We start from the raw sequence: 24,053 nt of genomic DNA, 5'->3' as shown, positions 1-24,053 counted from the left end.
GATGAGCGATATTATAAGATAAAGGTAACACAAAGCGCAGCCCTACGTTATAGAAAATATAAGATACAGCGTAAATTATAACTCCCTACTCCCCCTACAAATTCTGAATTTGGTTTTTTTGCGGAAAACCCACTATCCCCTTCGCCATCACCCTGTAGACTGTTCGCCGCAGGGCAGCACCCGGTCCCCTCTGTACCCGTCTGTCATTGTGAGTTCGATCATTATCATTTCTATTTGCGTTTTCTATGTAACCTCTTATGTATCTTATTCACCCTGGGATCAGTGGTGCTCGAAAAATAATTAATAAGACCAAACCAAGCCCTAATCAGTGCTTTCCGATATGAGGCCTCACTGTACATATCTGCGGCCGTGTCTCGTCGATGGAGCAGTTCACATTTATATCAAAACACACATCTAAATCAGGAAAAGAAAGATCATATCCGTGAGAATAAAGACGAGCGATTCACAGTAACGTTTCTGCCTGACGTGATGGAGTCCGGAGCGTGGGGACGATATGACGCGGGATGAAATCTTGTCGGCTGTGGAGCTTTGCGCGGTTTCGTTCTCTGTCACTTGCTGATTAATTGATACCCGGCGAGCAGACAGTGGTTGGGGCACTCCATCATCACTGGCAGGCCCTCCGCCAAGCAGGGATTAGGAAAACATTATTAAGATAACATCGGACATGTGTAACTATAATGCCGCTCCTTTGTCAATGCTTAAAATGGAGAGCGAGGTGAGGTGACGTTCGGTGACATCGCGACTAATCCTAATTGAGGTTTGTGAGATATCTCGCTGTTATATTAGTATTTAATGGACCTGTACGGGCGCCGAGGATGTGCAGCTGGACTCGGAAAGAAAAAAAAAAAAAAAGCAACGCTTATTATAATACCCATCTGTGTGTGCAGACACCAACCCAAATATTGGAACACGCTGCCTGGCAAAGCTGCCACCAGATTTGGTAACAGATGCTCAGCAGATACGCTCCTGTCTGATAAATACAAATAATACGAAACCTTTGGAAAAAAAAACCAAACAAACTGAAACGCGCTGGAAGAAGACAAATTAGCAGAGCTCGGTGTTAATGTGCCATTACCGGACATTGCACTGACTATAACGCGATGTCGCATCCGGCCACATAATGAATTTACTATTAAACAGTCGCGCCCGTTGCATTATTTGCTATAGACATAGCGGGCAGAGAATTTTGGGGAGAACTAGGTGAAAAAAAATTTAATATATTACAAGTACAAAGTTTATGCTTTGCACAAATACAAAAAAAGAAAGAAAAGAAGAAAAATAAAGAAAAAAAAATAGGTGGGTGAGGTCAAAAGTGTGACAAATTTATTACCAGTCATTTATGGTGCAAAGCACAGGGAATAATTGGCACCAAATGTATTTTTCTTGCTCTGAAGGACTGTCATATGGGCAACAGTATGGGTCGATATATTAGTGTACATGTGTAGGTGCCAGCAGCTTTCCTTGCCAGACAGACTGAAAACAAGAATAGCAGACCACCAGGAATAAAAGCTCATCATTAGGTTGTTTTTTTGGGAAAACCCCTTTAAATGACACACTGGGCTCTGCTATATATAACGTTCAGGTTAAAGCTACGTTAGAGGAGAGAGGATTCATGTCTGATTACTGAGGGCCCCATCATAAGGACCTCCTGTGATCACTAGGACAGGGGTCCCGATCCCCCCTTCCTCCAGACTATGGATGGATTTTATATAGCGGCACGGTCGATCATGATTCGCGCCTCTTGATTCAGGGTCTACGAGACGGACAGACAGGTAAATAAGCTCTTGAAGGGGTTGTCCAGTTTCAAAGATTTTTGCTCCAAAGGCTCAGGGAGGCAAGAAACAAAGCAGAGCTTTAGCTCACCCTCCCAGAACCCGACAGCGCCACTCACTGCTGATACGTTCTTTTTTGATCGACAGCAGCAGTGACATCACGTTAACAACGCTGCAGTCAATCACTGAGCTCTGCGGCTAGTGCAATCTACATCGGCAGTGATTGACTGCAGACCAGTTGTGACATTACCGCTGCAGCCAATCAACATTCACTTCTTGTGATCAGACGAGAAAATCTCTCTAACGACACGGTATAATTATCAGCACTGGCGATCCCTGGGTAGTTACGTCTTGGATTGGCCAGGTGAATATGAGCCAGAAATGTCTTAATATTTCATACAATTTCTAAAGCCTTATACCCACCAGAGTCCGGACGCCATATTGCTTCTCAATTTTCTCTTTCAGCTGCTTAAAACAAGCCTCCATTCTCTCGTGGAAAGGCCTCAAGGCTTCTGTGACTTTTTCTCCATGAATGCGTATTCCCTCTGCCAAAAACGGCACCTAAACGGATGACGAAAAATACATATAAAAGACTAGAAGAATGCAAAGAAAAAAAATCAGTATATGCACAGATAATCCATAGACACCATAGACATTGCGTCTTTTTTTCCTGTATGATCCATTTTCTTCTTTGGAAATAAGCGGCGCCAGTGAGACCAATTGCTGTTTTTCATCACGGCATTATAGGTACGACGCACAGATCCGGAGGAGCATATATATTAATGGTGAATAAGGACTAAAGATTAAGACCTCAGCTCTTCTATGGAACAGGATGTCTTCACCATGATGTATCGTACAGAATGCAGAACATTTATTAACAATTTATGTTTCCGCTGACAATCACCAAAGACTTACTTTTTTTTTAATCTGCACAGACACTTAGTTAAAAGCCAAAAAAAAAATTGTACCAATGAATATTAATAGTTTTTCTATAAGGATTATTATAATGTAATTATTATAACTAAATTATAAACTTCTTAATCAATTATTACTTACATTATTATTAATCATATAATAACTAAAAGCTAACAAATTATACTAATTGTAATATTTATTATAATCATTTAATTTAATCATATTTTATATATTTGTTATAATTGAATTAATCAATTAATTTATTCAATTCAATTATGTTTCATTATTAATAACAAAAATATAAGGATAAGTAAATGCAAACAAAAATTATACATTAATCACAATCTTCATTGGTCACTCCCTTTTTTGTAGTGCTAACCATGGTAAGGGGGGATTCTCATGGCTCAGTGGTTAGCACAGTTTCCTTGCAGCCATCAAATTCGACAAAGAATGACATTTGCATGGAGTTTGTATGTTCTCCTTTTCATATAGGATATTTTTGGAAATGGGAGGACGCAGAGGAAACTTAAGAGGTTAATTGCTTTCCTAAGAATGGGAATCTGATGTGTGTTGTATTATTCTCCAAAACCGCATTAACAATTCAACTGATTGGGATTGGAAACAAGTGAAAAAAAAAAAAAAAAAACTTGCCGTCAGACACGGCCCCTAAAGTTTAGCTAAGGACAATTCGTTTTTCCTCTATTAGATTCCTGTACAATGGGTGATGTAAAAAGCAGAGAGTCCAAAAAAATATATGCTGGGACATTTAAAGAGTAACCGTCGTTTTAATTTTTATCTCAAAAATCAATAGTACACGTAAAAATAAGCAACTTTGTAATATATCTAATCAGAGAAATCTGCTTCTTTCTTCTCCTGTACGGATCATTTACTCTCAGTACAGAGGTAAAATCTGCAGACTAGTTACATTACTGAGATAGGGGGGGATAGTTGGTTGTTTTTTAAATTCGATGGCGCGAGGAGCTGGAGGCAACACAGACATTCTCCTGCTGGTTCCATAGAACTTTATGAGCACCAACTGTCATTCCCTATCTCAGTAATGAGAAAATCTGTATTCACTGAAGACACATTTTTGAACTGAGAATTTTGAGAATAAATGATCAGTCCAGGAGGAGAAAGAATGAAACAGAAAGGGAGAAGATACAAGATTAGATATTAGAAAAAACTTTTTGACAGTGAGGATGATCAATGACTGGAACAGGCTGCCACGAGAGGTGGTGAGTAGTGATGAGCAAGTGTACTCGTTGCTCGGGTGGACTCCGAGTATTTGTTAGTGCTCGGAGATTTAGTTTTTCTTGCCGCAGCTGGATGATTTACAGCTACTAGACAGCTTGATTACATGTGGGGATTCCCTAGCAACCAGGCAACCCCCACATGTACTGAATATGTCTAGCAGCCGTAAATCATTCAGCTGCAGCAAGGAAAACTAAATCTCCGAGCACTAACAAATACTCGGAGACCACCCGAGCAACGAGTACACTCGCTCATCACTAGTGGTGAGTTCTCCTTCAATGGAAGTCCTCATACAGACGTCTGTCTGAGATGGTTTAGTGACTCCTGCATTGAGTCGGGGGTTGGACACGACGACCCCGGAGGTCCCTTCCATCTCTAACATTCTATAAAGCAGATTTCTCTGATAAGATATATTACAAAGTTGTTGTTTTTTTTATATTAAAAATTAATAAAATAACGATTACTAATTAAGCTCTAAAAAAGCAGAATTGTCAACACAGACGCAGTGTGACTGGAAGTCATCACTTTCTATATCAGCTGCTAATTGCATAATGAAATATTGTTTGCTTTTTTTTATGTACAAGAGTATTTAGAAAGTTGTCAAAATCGTCATTTAAGCCCAGCTCTTACATGTTTCCCAAAAAATTACAGTGCTTATGTAAAGGGGTCCTGTCACCTGCCATAATTAATGCATAATTTTATTACCCGGTGTAAATGTTGCGGTTTCCTGAATCCGGAGTCGTTTATCATTTTTTCCTGCACTTCTCCATCACTGAGCCATGGCCTCCTCGTCCCTGCATATAAATTTAGTCTTGTTAGCCAAGTGGGTGTAATCTTCTAGAAGACGCCCACAGAGATAAGTGGATGACCAACCCCCTTGGCTAACAAGACTAGATGTACAAACAGAGAAGATGAGCGCGTATCTCAGGAACGGAGAGGCGTGGGAAAAAAAAAAGAAAACCGTCGCCAGATTCAGCGGCATTTACACCATGTAAAAAAAAATGGGACAAGTCCTCTTTAAATTTGACAGGAATTTTCCTTTCTATGTGATTTTTATTTTGCAAAATCGTGTGCAATAATAAACAGCTTCCATTCACATGACAGGTAGACGTCAGACAACGTGGCTCCTTCTCCTTACGGGAGAACTATTCACGGCGCATATGAAATTATCAAATGTCACATTTGCTCCTGTAAAGCTGATAAATGCCGCGCGGATCACGCAGCTGCCCGCGGACTGTCAGCTCAGAGGCCGAGCTGTCTCTCGGGTGCCTGCCCCTGCACTGCGTAATTACAGCGAGTTTTTACCTGCCATGCAATCAGGTCCTTGACTTTTTCAATCTTATCCAGGTCCTCCGGGTGTTCTTGCATATACTTCTCAGTAAAGAAAGCCTAGTGAATATAAACGGGATCGATTACAGCCGCTGTCATTGGTGCGAGTAACTTAAAGGCAATGTCCATCATCTATTATTAGTTTATCAATCTGCATGAAACAAAAAACTTTGCAATAGGTCTTGATTACAAATCCTCTATCGTTTTGGGTATAGAGTTCAGTGCAAACCTATGTGTTTCCAAGGTAACAGACAACAAACCCCGTAGTCATGCTTTCTTCCATCTGTTTATGTTGAGAGATATTCAGTAAGTTACCAAGAGGTAGGGGGGCGAAGGAAGAAAGAATGACTGCATGATCTGACTAGGCAGGGTTTGTTTGTTTTGCCTGTTACCATGGCAACATATAGGCATGCATAGGAGCTGCATACACAACATGAGATTTTTCATTAAAACCTATTGCCAAGTGATCTCATTTTTATATTTAAGATGCATTGTCGGAATAAGACTCTTCACATAAAATCAATATAGTCCATTGGGCCCTGAAGGTCATCTGACGGATGTGGCGTGCTAAGATATTAGTTTTTCCACTCCTTTGACATAAGAGAATGGTGTGTATAGCCGTAGAAAGTGGTGAATAGTGGAAGCCAAATTTAAAAGGATTTTTCCGGTTTTGGAAAACCCCTGTCCACTGGCTGCAGTATAAAAAAACAAACAAAAACTGCGCTTTAGTCACCCTCCTCTGGTCCAGTGCCAGCCAATCCAGGCAACTGTTATTATCTGCATCGCAGACGTCATGCTGACAACACCGCAGCCAAACGGTGAGCTCAGCGGCTGTGCCCAAAGCTGCTCAGACACGCTAAGCTCACTGATTGGTAGCAGCGCTGTCCGACATGTCAAAATGCAAAATATAACAGACTCAGAGCAGCGGCAAAGACTCAGTGGTCTTTACTTTATGTGATGGCATCCGGACTCAGAGACATGTGACCACTGCAGCCACTCACTGACTGTAGCTGGTAACCACTGTGTGAGAGACATGTGACCACTGCAGCCACTCACTGACTTTAGCTGGTAACCACTGTGTGGAGTGATTGGCTGCAGCGGTCACACGTCCAGGTGTCAGGACAGAATTGCTGCAGGAGAAGTAGGGACCATAGGGAGAATAGTTAACATTGACAATGGAGCAGCTGGGAATCAGTGAGGATTTTACAAAAAATGTCTGTTAATCTTACAGCATGTGATAGAAATATGAGCCCATGGGTTTTCCTGCCGGATTAATTGGTAGGATGACTTGGATGCAGCCATGGAAATGAACATACAAAATGTGTCCTAATATTAGAAAAAAAGCAGATTTCATAAAAACCTTAAAAATAACCAATTTGGAATAATCTAAGGCCACGTTAATTCAGAGTCTCACAAAAGTTTCAAAAGCGTCTTATCGTGACAGGTAAACCGAGGAGTGGATTTGATTTTTGTTCCTTTTCGGTCATCTCACCTTTTCATAATTTGCGAATCCTCCCATGACTGCGGGGTCCACAATACCGTTCAGTAGTAAGGACAGGGGGTTGATGGGCAGGTTGGGGTCGTTCATGTGCTGCTGCACCATGTCGTTGATTTTCTCATTGGTCAGCTGCATTGTCTCGATGGCGTTTTCCAGTGGGCTGATTTCCACCTGTCGTACGCAAGAAAAAGGGGCAAATATATCAGATCGGAGAGAAAGAGGACCTAAAATATGAGCGTCACATTCCTACATCTCTCCCTGGCACCCTATATGTACCGCACACTGATCAGCGGGGACATACTGTCATTGTAGACCTAGAAATAAGCCGCAGATGTTTGGTTTTCCATTACAGATGTAGCAGAGCTAAAGTTGTCATGTGGCAATATCACAAAGTCTTACCATATTCACAGACTTCACTTCAAACCATCGCAAGATCCCAGGAAGCTTGTAGGCTATGGAAAAGGTGGTTCTCTCAATCCACATATTCTAAGGAAAAAAAAACAGATTAGCGCACACGATCTGGTGAAGACGCCATGAAGTCCTGGAAATTGTATCGTTGTCTTCTCTCTACAGGCCTTCACCTTACTGCAGCCCTTTACTTTCTCCCTGCCGATCTCACCTGCAGGAGGGCGAGAGATCTTGCCGCAGAGATCGGCAGGGAGAAAGTAAAGGGCTGCAGTAATTCCAATGTCTTCCTATTCTACCTCGTTTACAAATTAATGACTAATAAACACGAAATTCTGAATGAAATGAAACAGATATTCCTATCTCAGTAAGTGATGGCACATTGTAGCGGTATGAGCTGTGGGACCACCAACGATGGTTAGAATAAAACAGCCGCAGCACTATTTTACCTCTGCGCAGGAGCGTTCCCCGCTGCACCGCGGCTCTATTCAAGTGAAAGAGATCGGATTCCATTTTCTGCACAGTCCGGTGGCCGGAGGCGCCGTGCTGCAAGCCAAACTATTAAGGCTATGTGCACACGTTCCAGATTTTTCGTGGTTTTTTTTCGTCAGCAAAAACGCTTACAAAACGCATACATTAAGCATCCCATCATTTTTAATGCATTCCGCAATTTTTGTGCAAATGTTGCGTTTTTTTTGTCTTGCGATAAAAACGCATCGCGGAAAAATATGCAGTATGTTCATTAATTTTGTGGATTGCCCGCTATTTAATGTATTGGGAAGCTCCGGAAAAAAAAGTGAGATTGATCTAACAGAGAAGGTGTAGTCCACCCATATGGGGCACAGACATGATGACGCCGCCAGAAACACCTCTTCATATAATCTGACAATGATTACTGTATTTTTATAGAACTAATTGTGACCGTCCGTGCATCCGCCATCCCCCAAATAACAGCATCGGGCTCCCTATCTGTACAGCAGGAATGGAAATGACAGTATTTACAGCACACAAGCTGTTGTCACTTCGATTAGGATCTATTGATCTGCTGCAATTGGCCGCTGAACGGTCGTCTTTTCACGCCAGGCGGTGTGTATAATAATTACATTTCTTAATCATAAATGTCTTTTGGGGCGATTTGTAGCAGCTAAAAATCTCAGATACTTACTGCAAATTCATTTTCTGGATCTTTTTCCCCTTTTCTGATTGGCCGGGAGTATTGGAATCGAACGACTTCATTAATTCGGTAGAAGCTGCGGGAAATCGTAAGAACAGATATGGAGATCTCAAAGGTGATTGATAACAACACGGCAATAAGGTAAAGCAAATCTATCAGACCGCAGGCAGCGAGGACCCGCCTCGGACCAGTACTTCAGGGGAGAAATAATGGAGTTCTATACGATCGCCACTACACAACTTGGCTGAGCCACCAGTACTGTCCGCTGAGACCTCGCCCCGATTCAGATCCTCTGCTTTATGACTGATGCTTTTCTTTCCATTGCAAAGTCTGCAGGAAAATGCAGCAGACCCGGAAATCCGCAAAAAATATTTAAAGATAAAGCTTGTTGGGCTGCTTTACTACGTAGCACTGACATTTTGATATTGCGGCGGTGAAGTTGTTCTTTCTTTTCCGTTTTGACATCTTGGTTGTTAAAGATAAAAATCCGATTAAAAAAACGAACTGAAACGCTCTGCGGATACTGTACAGTAAATTGTAGATAATTTGTGGTGAGAATGGCATATGGAAAACTACATATCCAAAAAGTCATAAACTTGGTCTTAGGACTTTATACAGACAGCAGTTTGGGGTTTCTACTGGCCTTTCTAGTACATTTAGCCTACATTTCCACAATGAGCTTTTGATGTTGCAGATTTTCTGCACCCAAGTAAACTACAGTGTCTTGCGACAGTATTCACCCCCTTGTCTTTTTACCCATTTTGTTATATTACAACCTGTGTTTATATAGCTTTGTAATCTGATCTGATTTGTGTGTGATGCATCACCACTAAGTAGTCTAAGTTGGTGAATTGAAGTGAGAAAAATATAGGCACAAATTAAATTATCATCTAGCTATAGATTATCTCTCAATATATCCATCTATCTATAGATAGATCTATCTATAGATAGCTAATAGATAATAGCTAGATAGATATATCGATAGATAGATAAATAGATAGATAGATAGATAGACGTATCTATAGATAATACCAAGCCTGATGTTTAGTAATAAACATAATAAAATGGTACATAAAGAGTTAGGCAGGGATCACACATGCGAGAAACTCGGACGGGTCTCGCATCTTAATACCCGGCACTTAGACTGGAGTGTGCGGCTGCATGTATTTCTATGCAGCTGAACGTTCCGATTCCGAGTGCCAGGTACTGAAGTGCGAGACTCGTGTGAGTTTCATGCAAGTGTGACCCCGGCCTTAAATGCAATATTGGTTTAATTTTTACAAAAAAATTGAAGAAATAATGGCATAAGCTCCCGCGCAATTTTCTTCTGCGCCAGAGAGGGAAAGCCAGCGACTGGGGGCCAATGTTTATAGCTTGGGAAGGGGTTAATACCCATGGAGCTTCCCAGACTATGAATCTCAGCCCGCAGCTGTATACTTAGCCTTTACTAATAAAATAGGGGGGCCCACCCCCCAAAAAATGACGTGGGGTCCCCCTATAATTAATAGCCAGAAAAGGCTATGCAGACAGCTGCGGACGGATATTCATAGCCTAGAGAGGGACCATGGATATTGCCCCCCAGCTACAAATACCAGCTCACAGCCACCCCAGAAATGGCTCTTAGCCTCTCTCTTCCCACTGCCCTGTAGTAGTGGCATATGGGGTAATAAGGGGTTAATGTCACCTTCCTATGGTGACATTAAGCCGGCATAGTAATGGAGAGGCGTCAATAAGACTCCTACCATTATTAATCCTATAGTTGGTAAAGGGTTAATAAAACACACACACATGCAGAATAAAGTATTTTAATGAAATAAAACAACACACATTTTTCGCATCTTTATTGTACTGGTAATCCAAATGATGCCCTCGATCTCCTGAAAAAAACAAACAAACAAAAAAACAAACAAACACAAAAACTCACTGTTCCGACGCAGTCCATTTAATAACGAGTGTCCCATGACGAGTCCAGCTTTGGAACATCTTGATGCCTGACATTCAGCCATATTGTAGATGACCACCAGAGATAACTCTCCGGTGATAACTTACACTCTAGCTCTCATGTGTCAGCTGACCGTGAGAACCAGTCTAGGGTGACCTGAGATAACTCCCGGTCATGTGCAAGGCAGTTCTTGCGGTAAGCTAAGTTATCGCGAGAACTGCGTGGACGCGGACTTCCGGCGGAGTGACAGGTAAGACCTTATATAAATTAGTAGATATGTGTAGTAAGCTGCGTTTTCCCAGTTATTATGCATGTGACTAATAATTAGATGCGGTTTTACCGCATTTAATGATAGTCTGTGGGAAATTTACGCTGTGGGGACTGAGCATCTCCACATCATAAATAGACATGCTGCGGTCTGGAAAGACGCGCCGCATGTCCGGATACGCAGGTCTGCCGGGGGAGTCTCTGAATGCATAGTGGAGATGGGATTTCATGAAATCTCCTCCACTATGCTATAACATTTGGATGCTGCGGGTTTGACGCTGCAGCTGTACGCAGGGTGAAACCCGCAGTGTTTCCTGACCGTGGAAACACTGCCTTACAAATCATTATGCCTGGCCCTTTGCAGAAACCAACTATCGTCTCCTGGCTCCTGGGAAACAGCAGTTACATTTTCCAGAGTATCTCTTACTGTTAAGTCTCTGAGCGGAGCAGTCCCAAAGTTGTCCCAGGACACCTCCAAGCAAGAAATATTTGCTTCAAGGGATGCTTTCTCGCTCTCCTTTTTAGCCAGTACAATGATTTGATTTTGTTAGGATGGCAGAGTCCTGATGAAATACTAGACTACTGGGTACTACAACTTTAGCCCAAAATTCCCAAAACAAAGGACAATTTTGACTGATAACAATAGCATGCAACAAGTCCTTGATCACTCCCACTTGTTGGAACACTGATCCACAGTCTGGGCGTATGGCGACCTGAGCTAGTTCTTGGGGTCTCCTTGGATACAGCATAACCCTACCCCCTTCACAGGGACTAGCACATGTGGAAATGTGGCCCTTGCCAGGGTCACCAAACAAAAGGAGTCCAGAAGTCCCGTCACTTGGACATCATTCACAGTCACCGGGCTTTCCTGAGGCCCCTAGCCAGGATGAGGAACAGCACTGCAGGCAGGGTAGGTGAAGCAGGAGTAGTGCCAGCCTACACTTCAGTCCATCGGCTCCGAGGTCATGTGATAAAATGGCTGATGTATGACCCGGGACTTGACACATCCAGCAGATAATGGTATGAGTTATAACCTTTGAACCCAGCTCTGACCCCTCCTCCAGGGTATTTATGCGCTCCTTCTTTTGGGTATCCCTGAAATGTGATCTTAGGCTCCCTTGATTGCTCACAGAGTTCTTCATGGTCAAATAACTGGCTCACAAGGCCATCCACATTACGGGGATCTCCTTGGACAGTCCAGCTTTGCATGATTTTCTGAAGTGAGTAAATAAATCGGTTCAACAGGTCGAACAACTGGGACCGGGGAGATTTGTCCCTTTGATAGTGTTAGAGATGTACCCATTGTGCCCAGACTACTAGGTTTATGCCCAAACGTGCTATAATTTGCGCCTTCAGGTTATCGTACTAATTGGCTTCCTGCAGGTCAAGGTTGTAGTACACTTTCTGCAGTTCTGGAGTAAGGACCTCTGGCCGTTGCTTTGGGGGCAGTTTCTCTCTGTCTGCTAACCTCTCAAATACAGTTAGGAAAGCCTCAATGTCATCTTCCATAGTCTCCTTCTGTTAGGCCTCCCATACCGTTCGCTTCACCCCACTACCTTCGCTTTGGCTGGTGGATGGTGCAAACTCTAGGGCATGGACAGTTTTTGCCAGAAGAGCCATCAGCTGCTGATGCTGAAACTGCTTCTGCAGAAGCTGCTGCTTTGACTCCTGCTGCTGCTGTTGATACTGCTGGATCAGGAGTTTATCGGCTTCCTGTTGGGTCAGCTGCTGCTGTTGCTGCATCTGAACTAATTGCTTATCAAGCTCCTTGATGCTTTCAGACTGTTTGCTGTGGCTGCCTTTACCCAGGACATTCAATCTTTGTACTGCAATCGCCTGTGCTCTGGGACTTCACATCTGCATTTCATCCACCAATTGTAGGGTTTCACTCTCTCTGGTAGGCGTTAGGCCTTGAGTAGCGCTCATACAGGTAATGCAGTTTTTGTCCAAACACGTGTTTAAATATAAGCACACACAAATATATATATATATATTTTACACTGATCTACAGAATAATAAATACAATTACACAATATAAATACATATACACAAGTAATATATATATATATATATATATACAAAAATATACATACACACACACACACTACTGGACTGCAAATTTCCTCACCCTAATTAACCATAGCCTTTCCTAATAAGATGTGTCGGCCATGTAGGATCGCCTAGCAGTAATTATAAAGCCATTCTTCTACTATGTATTATAATATTGAAATTTCTCGCTTTCGTGAATTTGGTAAATTGAAATGCGCTGCAGCATCCTGCACCTTTCTCCCCAACGCGGCTGAATACAGATGATATGCAAAAAAATCATTTAGCAGAGTTTTAATTCTGTCTTTATGCTCAGCACTTCCTAATGATTGGTGAAGAAAACAAGGCTTTGTGCGGATTCCCAGTGGACGCACATCAAGGGGCGATCTCAGGCTATTACTTAGCCTCGGGCAGCCATGTGTATCGTGAGGCTGCTGCAGACACCTTCCTTATCTTTAGATAATTCAATAATTCCCTAATCTCTGCACACTAGGAGAGGAAAACCAAGCAGAGGGTCCCATGTGGGGGCTTCCCCTGGTGATCTTTAAGTATGTAAAATTATCGACTGATCTTTACGAATATCATCTCAGTATTACCCGAGTTGCATTTGTTTGACTCCAATGCGACACACTGTGTTACATAGGACTGCAGGAAAATCTGCATCTTGAGTTCTATCAGTGTTTTTCCTGGATACAATACATAACCATAACAGTCTATGTGGTTGTTCATATTATGTCTGAGTTTTTCATTTTTTGGGGATTTTGTGTCCACAAAACACAAAAAAAATGGGAGAAACGTCAGTCTTTGATTCTAGTCACAGAGGTCAAAATCACTCATACAAGTCTATGGGCCGTCCATGCGCTGTTCTTTATCAGCATTGCAATGGGTACAAAAAGCTTTGCAAATTATTTTTATTTTAGTTACCGTACATATTTTGTAAGCAGACAAGTCGATAATAAAATATTGATGGTAAAAACTGACACGATGACAAAACAATGAAGAAAATTTTTCCATTTTATCATATGAAAAAAATCACTGAAATCTGGACTTAAAAAGTAAATCCCTTCTCCCAAGGAGTGGAAAACATTAAATACAGTTGGCAATGATCTCAGGGGTGAACACTCTAACAAATTCCCCCCTAAGGCCAGACTGTGCAATACTCAGAGAAATTACAAAAAAACTCAAGAGCTACAGCTCAGACTCTAAAGGCCTGTTAACTGTTCAAGTATAGCTCAGTGCAATGTTAATTGTTCAAGTTCATGACCATACAAATAGAGAATGACTGAAAAAGTATGGTGTCCTTGGAAGAGTCGGTTGTGTAAAACAAGTCGCTGTGTAGCTCCAGCCTTAAGCATGTCTGTGATAGGTGCAGATATCACCTATGAAATCAGGAGCCCAACAGGGGGACATGCAACCAACTTTTACAGAATCACAGTGGATGATTCCCCATTTGCTGGAGAGGATTCTGCTCTTTTGTCCCATCACTCAAAAGTGATGGTAACAGTCAAAAAAGCTGAGCCGAGGGAACTTCCCTTTAAAAGAACACTCTGGACGTAATAAATACACTGTGTTAAGGGCAATGTGTCATCTTAGAAAATTCCATTTACCTGCAGATATAGGGTTAATGTGTACGTAAACTATGTTTCAATGCGGTTTTGTTGTCGCGCTGAAACTGTGGCTATGGAAGTAAATAAACCATTTCTTCCAGGAAGCCGCCAGCTTTCAGTTACTGTAGCCATTATGGGCAAGCCCCCATCACTGAAAGCTGGCAGTTTTTAGGAGGAAATAAGTTTATTTTCTCCCAGTCGCTGCACTTTCAGTGAGTTGGTCGGGCAGCATTGTAACACTATTTACCTGCAGATTAACCCTACATCTGCAGGTAAAGTGAATTCTGATGTTAAAGGTTCCCTTAAAAAGAAAGGGCATGGGTGGGAAGGGACGGAGAATGACTTATCTAACATTGATGTGCTCACCCTTTCTTTGTGTCTTTCCAATGTCTCTTTCTTATTAAAGCAGATCTGTCGCCAGATTTCACAATAGAGATATCATACTTTAGCAAATAGATTTTGTAGACCTGATGAGACTGTTGAACTTACTTTGAAATTCCATGTCAGACTGCCTGTCCGGTACTTTTTCAAAGTTTTACCTCCTGATATTAAAATTAGCATTTTATAAGTCATATAAAAAACTAATTTGTATTATCAGCATTATATAGCTGTTCTGATACAGATTATTTTTAATTAATCTCATCAGGTCCAAGCAAACTATATAATAATGTATGTAGTTTACATAATAAAAACTGCTATGTCCGCCTTGATCTCTTTATATAATCCAACAGCAATAATAGAAAAGCTTCAATTTTATGAGAGCAATAAAAAGGGAATCCGAAAAAAAAGAAAAAACACTAGAGACCTAAAAGTGAGTAAATTAAAATAATCCCTTTAGCACAGTGTTGTAACTCCGTTCCTGATCATTTCTCCTATTAATAATCTGCTGATCTGAATTTCTGGAACTTCCATTAACACTTTCTTTACTTTCCATACTGTGAGAGGAATGAGAACAGTATGTGACGGGCGCGCAGTCTCTGGCCTGCAGGGTCACTCAGCTATGCAGATTTTTCATCCTCCTACATGTGTGCGGGAGTACAGGATACAAGGCAGAGCGGGGAAGCCAGCGCTGCATCACAGTTATGTAATATTTCTCTTACATCTGCTCCACTATTTCCAGCCCTATCGGGGATTACTGTATAATCACAAAAATGAGTAAGTCTAGCTTACTAGAGAAGCAAAGCACAAGCTTTATCCAGAGACGTCACTGCAGATATGGCAGGTTTTCAATGAGTGTGCGATATATATATATATATTTATTATCGTGCAAGTCTGTGTCATTCTTTCAATTACTTTATTCTGGCTGTGTCTTTATTTACCATATAACTATAGGATTAGTAATGGATAATTACTAAGCCTTGGGGCCTGATGTCACCTGTTAATACCAACCCCACAAATACGAACCCCACTTGCCACCACCAGAGAGCAAGTGAGAAGAGCCAGGCAATATCTATGGCCCATTACCAGCTTAAGGCTGTTGTCAAAAATGGAGGGGACCCAAAGTCGTTTTTTTTAAATTATAGACCCCTCTATTCTTGATAACCAGCCTTGCTAACGCTGACAACTGCAGGGTTTTGCCTGGCTGGTTATCAAAAATACAGGGTAACCCACACTGTTTTTTTAAATTATTTATTTAGAGCACAGGCTGATGAATACTCCCATCAGCCGCCTGCTCTCGCTGTTATTAGTGGCAGCAGGCGTAGCCTGATGGAAGCAATAGTCCCATCGGCCGACGAAAGTCACCGGAGGTAAACTTTTTACCTCCGATCACAGCTGCGGGCTCACGCTTTCATTTGACAGCATGGGATACGCGGCTGTCTGGCCGGTGGTAATGATTTTACCGCTGATGAGAAGCAGTGATTGACATGGAAATGACAGCGCGACAAACACCCGGTGTTCGGGGGGCCAAACCTAAACAGTAAAATGGACTTCCTGGTAAAGTCCGTGTTCGGTGCCTGTGCTCGAACAGTAGGTGTTCGGTACGGACGTCGAACTTTACTGTTTGGGTTTGCCTATTTCTACCCTGCAGCAACGCAGGGAGACTTCAGAGCAGTGCGGGCATGTGCTGCTCTCCTTTGCTTGGCTAGGAAAGTGGCCACCTCTGGTAGACCGTAAAGGTGGCAGTAACATTAGACAACAAGAAATAAACTATATAATTAAAAATCCTTCTGTTCTTGAGAATAATGAGAATTTTTAAAAATTGCTTGTTTTTACTTTTACAATGTTGGGAATAAAAGTAGGTGCAGTGGTGATCCAGACAGCGCCATGGACCCTTCATTCTGCAGATCAGTAAGGTTCCCAAGAATTGTACCCCACAGATCATACATATGATCTAGTTTAAAAAAACAAAAAAAGAAAACTTCACGTACCTTAAAATCTGCTCAGACACAGGCTTATTCTTGAACTTTGGTGGCAGTTCGAGCAACGGTTTTACGGTAAAACACTGAATGTCTGATTGTAAGAATTAAAGATCAATACTGGTGTGTTCATTCAGCTCCATAACAAATAAAAACTAAATAAATATGTAGGTCTCATTAAAATGTTATTTCATAGCCTGGGGTGAGAGCAATGCCCCAAGGCACTGTGAAAAAACATTGCCTTCTTTCTGTTTTCTTTCTTCCACCTGACAAGTGCCAGTACGTGAGACTTCTGAGCGCGTCCTGTGAGACGACCCAGACAACTTCCATCTAAAATCTAACAATATCGATCAATGCTGTCATTCTGTTATATATTGGGGACGGTGATTTTGCTCCATTTATTTATAAGATGCTAATCCTGCAAATTAATGTTAAAAGCAGGAGATAATCTTTTCCCCACTGTTTGCATCTATACCAGCTTCCGCTCTTCTGAGAAGGTTCTCTACAAGATGTTTGAGGACATTTTTTCCCTTTCATCCAGTAGAGTATTTGTGGGGTCAGACACCGATATTGAGGAGAGGCCGGGCTCACAATCTCTATTCTAGTTCATCCCAAAGGTGTTGGATGGAGTTGAGGTCCGGACTCTCGGCAGCCGGTCATGTTCTTCCACTAAACTCCCCCAACATGTCTGAATGGACCTTGTGCACTGAAGAACATGGGGAACAAAATATGGCCTTACTAAACTGTTCCCACAAAATTGGAAGCCACAATATCTAAAATGTCTTGTATGCTGAAGTATTAAGAGTTCCTTTCATTTAAACTCATAAGCCAACCCCTGATAACAACCCATTGCCTTATCTTCCTCCACCATCTGTACAATGGGCACAATGCAGTCAGGGGGTAACGTTCTTCTGGAATCACCAAATCCAGACTCCTCTATCAGATGCTAGATAGAGAAGTGTGATCCGTCACTGCACAGAACATGTCTCCTCCAGAGTCCAGTGGTGGTGGCTTTACACCACTCCATCTGATGTTCGGCACTGTGCTTGGTGATGTAAGGCCGCAGAGCTGTTCAGCCATAAAACCCCAGGTGGGTTCGCAGTGTTTGTGCTGATGTTAATACCAGAGGAGGTCTTAACTCTGCAGTTATGGAGTCAGCAGAGCGTTGGTGACTTTTCTGTCCGCTGCTCCTCCTCAGCACTCAGCCCCCCACTCTATAACGTTACAGGGTCTCCACTTAGTGGTTGAGTTACTGTGGTTCTTTCCACTTCTTAATAATATCACTTACAGGTGATGGGGGAAGATTTAGTTGGAAGAAATGTCATGAACGGACTTGTTACACCGGTGGCTCCTAATACAGGGCCACATGTCTAACTAAAGCCAAACGGCATAGATGGGGGGCCAGAGGTTATACACCAAGGGCGAGGGTCCGGATTATATACATCGTGGGCGAGGGGCCGAAGCTTATACATCAGGGGCGAGGGGCCGAAGCTTACTCATCAGGGGTGAGGGGCTGAAGCTTACACATCGGGGGTGAAGCTTATACATCGGGGGGCAAGGGGCCGAAGCTTATACATCAGGGCCAAAGCTTATACATCGGGGGCGAGGGGGCTATACATTGTGGCCGAGCGGTTGGAGGTTATACATCGGGGGCAAGGGGCCGCAGATTATACACCAGGGGCGAGGTGTGGCACATTATACACCGGGGGCGAGGGGCCGCAGATTATACACCGGGGACCGCAGGCTATACACAGGGGATGGAAGTTATACACTGTGGGCAAAGGGCCTGAGGATATACACAGGGGGTGAGGGGCCACAGGTTATACACAGGGGGCGAGGGGCCACAGGTTGTACACTGGGGGTGAGGGGCCAGAGGTTAAATACCAGGCCTGATGAGCCATGTATTATACACCAGGGGCAATGGGACAAAAAGAAGAAAATCTGAGTTCCGCGATTAAGCATGTGTCCCAGTACTTTCCTCCTTTTCATCAAATTGCAGTGTGTATAGATGAAGACATATAGTGTGCATTATATATACACTTCTACACACACACACACACACACACACACACACACACACACACACACACACCATTTCTATCCCAAGGGATCCTTTAAGGATACATTGCCCAGTAGAGCTCTTGATGTCATCTCCCGGTGGAGATGTGGTCTTCATCTTTTCTGCATTAGGAAACTGAGTTAACAGTCGAGCCTCAAAATCTTCCCGTCGCTCATACTCCTTACCCCTGTAAATGAAGACTTTATTCTGGGGAAGAAAAAAAAAACAGAAGAAACTCATCAATAAAACATGTTGCAAACACACTGCCATTTGCTGATTGTGGAGATCCCAGTCATACTGAGGAGGGGGCTCTGGATTTCCCCCTGTATGAACAGAGCGATGGTCATACATGTGCAGCAGCGCTCCATTCCTCGTCTATGAGACTAACAGAGGGCCGTACTCGGCTAACTCCAACCCGTTCAATCGTTAAATCCTAAACATTCTGTCTTTCTGCTCCATAAGAGGAGACGAGTACCAGATCTTAGATGAACCTATAGGTCTGGGAACATTATTTCCAGAGTTGGGGGCATTCTGGCATAAATTCTCCAGGTGTTCCCCGCAGCACAGGACGCCGCTTTCCTTTCCAGGAAATGATCGGCCCACGTGATTGGGAAAAGCCCTTTCGGTAATGAATAGATGACTACTGTTATTTGCAGCATTACCGATCTGTGGGCACCAGGAGAAAGAAAGCAGGAGGGACTTTTTGTTTTTTCATCTGGGAATCAAAGTGCGCTAATACGCGCAGCCAGCAGCCCTCACCGTGCCGGCCCACGTGACCTTTATTTAATGGCTGCAGCTCGATATTAGTGGCGAGGCTGGCAGAAACAAAACAGGGTATTATGGTTTTAATAAGACAGCCAGCAGGCAATGGATTCCTACTTTTGCTGACCCACTTCTGTGCAATCTACGACACGCAGCTTCTGTGCACACTGGAAAGATGCATTTGCCTCTGATCTAGACCAAGTTATACAAGGTAAATCCATCAAATGTAAAAGCAAAAGTAAATTATTGACAAGGGCGCCAAGGACAAATTGAAATAAAAGAGGGCGAGGGAGACACTTTTTTTTTTTTACTTTTTTTTTTTTTAGCAATGCATTAACCAGGTAATGAAACATGACTGTCCCCCGACTAATGTACGGGAGTGACAAAGTGACCCCAACTGTCCGGCCGATGGAAAACCCAATAAATGCATTTCCGCCCAAACGCAGACCCGCTGGCTCGTGAAGAGAAGCCAGCCCTGGATTAATAAAGTTGTTTAAGGCACAGATCACCGTTTGCATTATTCACTCTTTTACTACACACATAATGTGTCTAAGCTGGAAAATTGCTTGTTGGACTGAACCCGCTATGAATTTCAATGCTCTGCAAATCGCGGCTCATCGGTGACAGCCGCTATGCTGAAAACTGCAGACACACCTGGATATTTAGTGCCGGAGGACGGATAATAGTGGTATTTATTGTCAATATCCTACTGCCGTAAAGGCCGCCACTGCGGATGGGACATATAGGGGCCCCCAATTCTGCACTGCACCATGTGGACTTACACAGGTACGATAGAAATCCCAAATAAGGGAGGATAACCTGCCGGGGCACATCACTGCACATCAGGTAACGGAGTAGGGGACTCACACCCCAGGGGCATTTCTATCTCATGAAGTGATGACCCATCATTAGGATACGCCATTACTATATGATCATGGGGATAAAATATATATGACCCCCTACATATCTGAAGGATAAAGGGGCTAAACGGGTGACTGAGCACAAGGCTCCTTGAAAGTCTTTTCCTACATAGCGGTGTCAGGGGAACTGCTGCACAGTCATGCCCGGCCACCTACCATACAGGAGAACTGCTGCACAGTCATGCCTGACCACCTACCATACAGGAGAACTGCTGCACAGTCATGCCCGGCCACCTACCATACAGCAGAACTGCTGCACAGTCATGCCTGACCACCTACCATACAGGAGAACTGCTGCACAGTCATGCCCGGCCACCTACCATACAGGAAGACTGCTGCACAGTCGTGCCCGGCCATCTACCATGCAGGAGAACTGCTGACAAGTCATGCCTGACCACCTACCATGCAGGAGAACTGCTGCACAGTCATGCCTTACCACCTACCATGCAGGGGAACTGCTGCACAGTGATGCCCGGCCACCTACCATACAGGAGAACTGCTGCACAGTCATGCCTGACCACCCACCATGCAGGAGAACTGCTGCACAGTCATGCCTTACCACCTACCATGCAGGGGAACTGCTGCACAGTCATGCCCGGCCACCTACCATACAGGAGAACTGCTGCACAGTCATGCCCGGCCCCCTACCATGCAGGGGAACTGCTGCACAGTCATGCCCGGCCACCTACCATACAGGAGAACTGCTGCACAGTCGTGCCCGGCTACCTACCATGCAGGGGAACTGCTGCACAGTGATGCCCGGCCACCTACCATACAGGAGAACTGCTGCACAGTCATGCCTGACCACCTACCATGCAGGAGAACTGCTGCACAGTCATGCCTTACCACCTACCATGCAGGGGAACTGCTGCACAGTCATGCCCGGCCACCTACCATACAGGAGAACTGCTGCACAGTCATGCCCGGCCCCCTACCATGCAGGGGAACTGCTGCACAGTCATGCCCGGCCACCTACCATACAGGAGAACTGCTGCACAGTCGTGCCCGGCTACCTACCATGCAGGGGAACTGCTGCACAGTCATGCCCGGCCACCTACCATACAGGAGAACTGCTGCACAGTCATGCCTGACCACCCACCATGCAGGGGAACTGCTGCACAGTCATGCCCGGCCACCTACCATACAGGAGAACTGCTGCACAGTCATGCCCGGCCACCTACCATACAGGAGAACTGCTACACAGTCATGCCTGACCACCCACCATGCAGGGGAACTGCTGCACAGTCATGCCCGGCCACCTACCATACAGGAGAACTGCTGCACAGTCATGCCTGACCACCTACCATTCAGGGGAACTTCTGCACATTGGTGCCCGGCCACCTACCATGCAGGGGAACTGCTGCACAGTCATGCCCGGCCACCTACCATACAGGAGAACTGCTGCACAGTCATGCCCGGCCCCCTACCATGCAGGGGAACTGCTGCACAGTCATGCCCGGCCACCTACCATACAGGAGAACTGCTGCACAGTCGTGCCCGGCTACCTACCATGCAGGGGAACTGCTGCACAGTCATGCCCGGCCACCTACCATACAGGAGAACTGCTGCACAGTCATGCCTGACCACCCACCATGCAGGGGAACTGCTGCACAGTCATGCCCGGCCACCTACCATACAGGAGAACTGCTGCACAGTCATGCCCGGCCACCTACCATACAGGAGAACTGCTACACAGTCATGCCTGACCACCCACCATGCAGGGGAACTGCTGCACAGTCATGCCCGGCCACCTACCATACAGGAGAACTGCTGCACAGTCATGCCTGACCACCTACCATTCAGGGGAACTTCTGCACATTGGTGCCCGGCCACCTACCATGCAGGGGAACTTCTGCACAATCGTGCCCGACCACCAATCATGCAGGGGAACTGCTGCACAGTCGTGCCCAGCCACCTACCAAGCAGGGGAGCTTCTGCACTGTCATGCCCGGCCACCTACCAAGCAGGGGAGCTTCTGCACAGTCGTGCCCGGCCACCTACCATGCAGGGGAGCTTCTGCATAGTCGTGCCCGACCACCTACCATGCAGGGGAACTGCTGCAGTCGTGCCCGGCCACCTACCATGCAGGGGAACTGATGCAGTCGTGCCCGACCACCTACCATGCCGGGTAACTTCTGCACAGCGGTGCCTGGCCACATACCTTGCAAGTGAACTGCTGTACAGTGAATAGAAATTGCTGAAATAGCCTGTACGAGGAAAACCCAGGGCCAAAGTATAGAAAAAGCAGTATAGTGATTAAGCACTGTGGCTAGCGTTGAGGGAAAAGATTTGCAGGACTGTGGTCCAGCAGCCATGTCTACCAAACCTCCACCTACCAACAGGCATCTCTTCCGAATAGCATGCCAGCATGCCATCGTTGCAGCACAATGAACGCATGACACCGCACAGGGCCTACTGATCACAAGAGATGCTGGGGATTCCTGCAACCAGAAGTTGTTCTAAAAGGCTCTGGTTTGGTGGGCGACATGGCCACTGGTTCAGGGTCTTGCAAATATTTTTGCCTATCTCTAACTGCGGCCTCTTCACTCTTAGAGAACCCCTGGAGATACTCGAGGTTGAAGCCCCAAGATTATAAAGAAATGGAATATACTGGCAACAAGCCATCAATTTACAATCTCTTTAACTTGCACCTGGAGGGTACTCCGACGATTGACCCAAATGGTCTAATCATAATGTCCCCCCCTCCCAAACATAAGCTGAGCTGCAAGGTAAAGGGGACACATTTTTTTCATAAAGAGAGCTTGTCATCAGGATGCTGACACCACCATGTTTGACGGTGGGGATAGTGTTTTCATGGTGATTTACCAGTACTTTCTTCCTTGTATTGGTATCACAGTGTCACATAAAATCCCAATAAAATACATTTAAGTTTTTGGGTGTAACATGAAAAAAATGTGGAAAAGTTCACGGGGTGTGAAAACGTTTTCAATAAACTGTATATCCATTTATATATAAATATTTACCAAAACTACGTACAGTTAAATTTTATGGTTTTAAGCATCAGGACATTTTTAAAAAATCTGGTCCTGAGAAGGAGTAAAAGGGAACATGTCAGTCGATTCATGCTTCCCGAACCATGGGCAGCATGGATCAGAGCTTGTCTGCATGATTTCAGCCAGGTATGTTTTACTATAAAACACTTCGGCATTCCAGCTATAGAAAAAAAACTAAGAAATGAGCTGGTAGACGTGCAAAGTGTAATAGCACGTTCACACTGTGGCTATTTCACAGACAAAACCCAAGAAAAAAAATAAATTCAACATATACCCTACAGTAAGTAAATAGTAATAGTAAATAGGTCTCTGTCTCAACATCATGCTGCTCTCCGATTACATAGAAAACCTGCTGACAGATTCCCTTTAAAGGGAATATGTCAATCAGAATGTTACTTATTATTTAAAGGAGTAATCCCATCTTATACATGGCATAAAAAGGTAAAGCTAATGCGAGCCCCACAAATGGAGTGAAGTGTGCTGCTGTCAGTGAAGTAGACATCGGAATTCCCATTAGTTTGTATGGGATATGCCATAAATGTATGACATTTATGCACAATCGTGCCCGACCACCAATCATGCAGGGGAACTGCTGCACAGTCGTGCCCAGCCACCTACCAAGCAGGGGAGCTTCTGCACTGTCATGCCCGGCCACCTACCAAGCAGGGGAGCTTCTGCACAGTCGTGCCCGGCCACCTACCATGCAGGGGAGCT

At 44.2% G+C, this 24,053-nt stretch overlaps 1 protein-coding gene across 1 annotated transcript in view; it reads right to left on the bottom strand.

Annotated features, from left to right (window-relative positions):
• DOCK1 (dedicator of cytokinesis 1) overlaps positions 1–24,053 on the bottom strand; it is a 478,132-nt gene that overhangs the window by 12,262 nt on the left and 441,817 nt on the right. Inside the window, exons 41-47 of the mRNA XM_077258384.1 lie at positions 18,709–18,850; positions 16,597–16,678; positions 8,357–8,441; positions 7,186–7,272; positions 6,781–6,957; positions 5,265–5,348; positions 2,217–2,354 (exon numbers count right to left, since the gene is read on the bottom strand). Coding sequence (XP_077114499.1) covers positions 2,217–2,354; positions 5,265–5,348; positions 6,781–6,957; positions 7,186–7,272; positions 8,357–8,441; positions 16,597–16,678; positions 18,709–18,850 — 795 coding nt within the window. The remainder of the gene's footprint in view (positions 1–2,216; positions 2,355–5,264; positions 5,349–6,780; positions 6,958–7,185; positions 7,273–8,356; positions 8,442–16,596; positions 16,679–18,708; positions 18,851–24,053) is intronic.

Source organism: Ranitomeya variabilis, chromosome 4, assembly GCF_051348905.1.
Source record: "Ranitomeya variabilis isolate aRanVar5 chromosome 4, aRanVar5.hap1, whole genome shotgun sequence".
NCBI classification, from domain to species: domain Eukaryota; kingdom Metazoa; phylum Chordata; class Amphibia; order Anura; family Dendrobatidae; genus Ranitomeya; species Ranitomeya variabilis.
The sequence above is the reverse complement of the archived record's forward strand: the minus strand, read 5'-3'. Positions and strand labels throughout refer to the sequence as shown.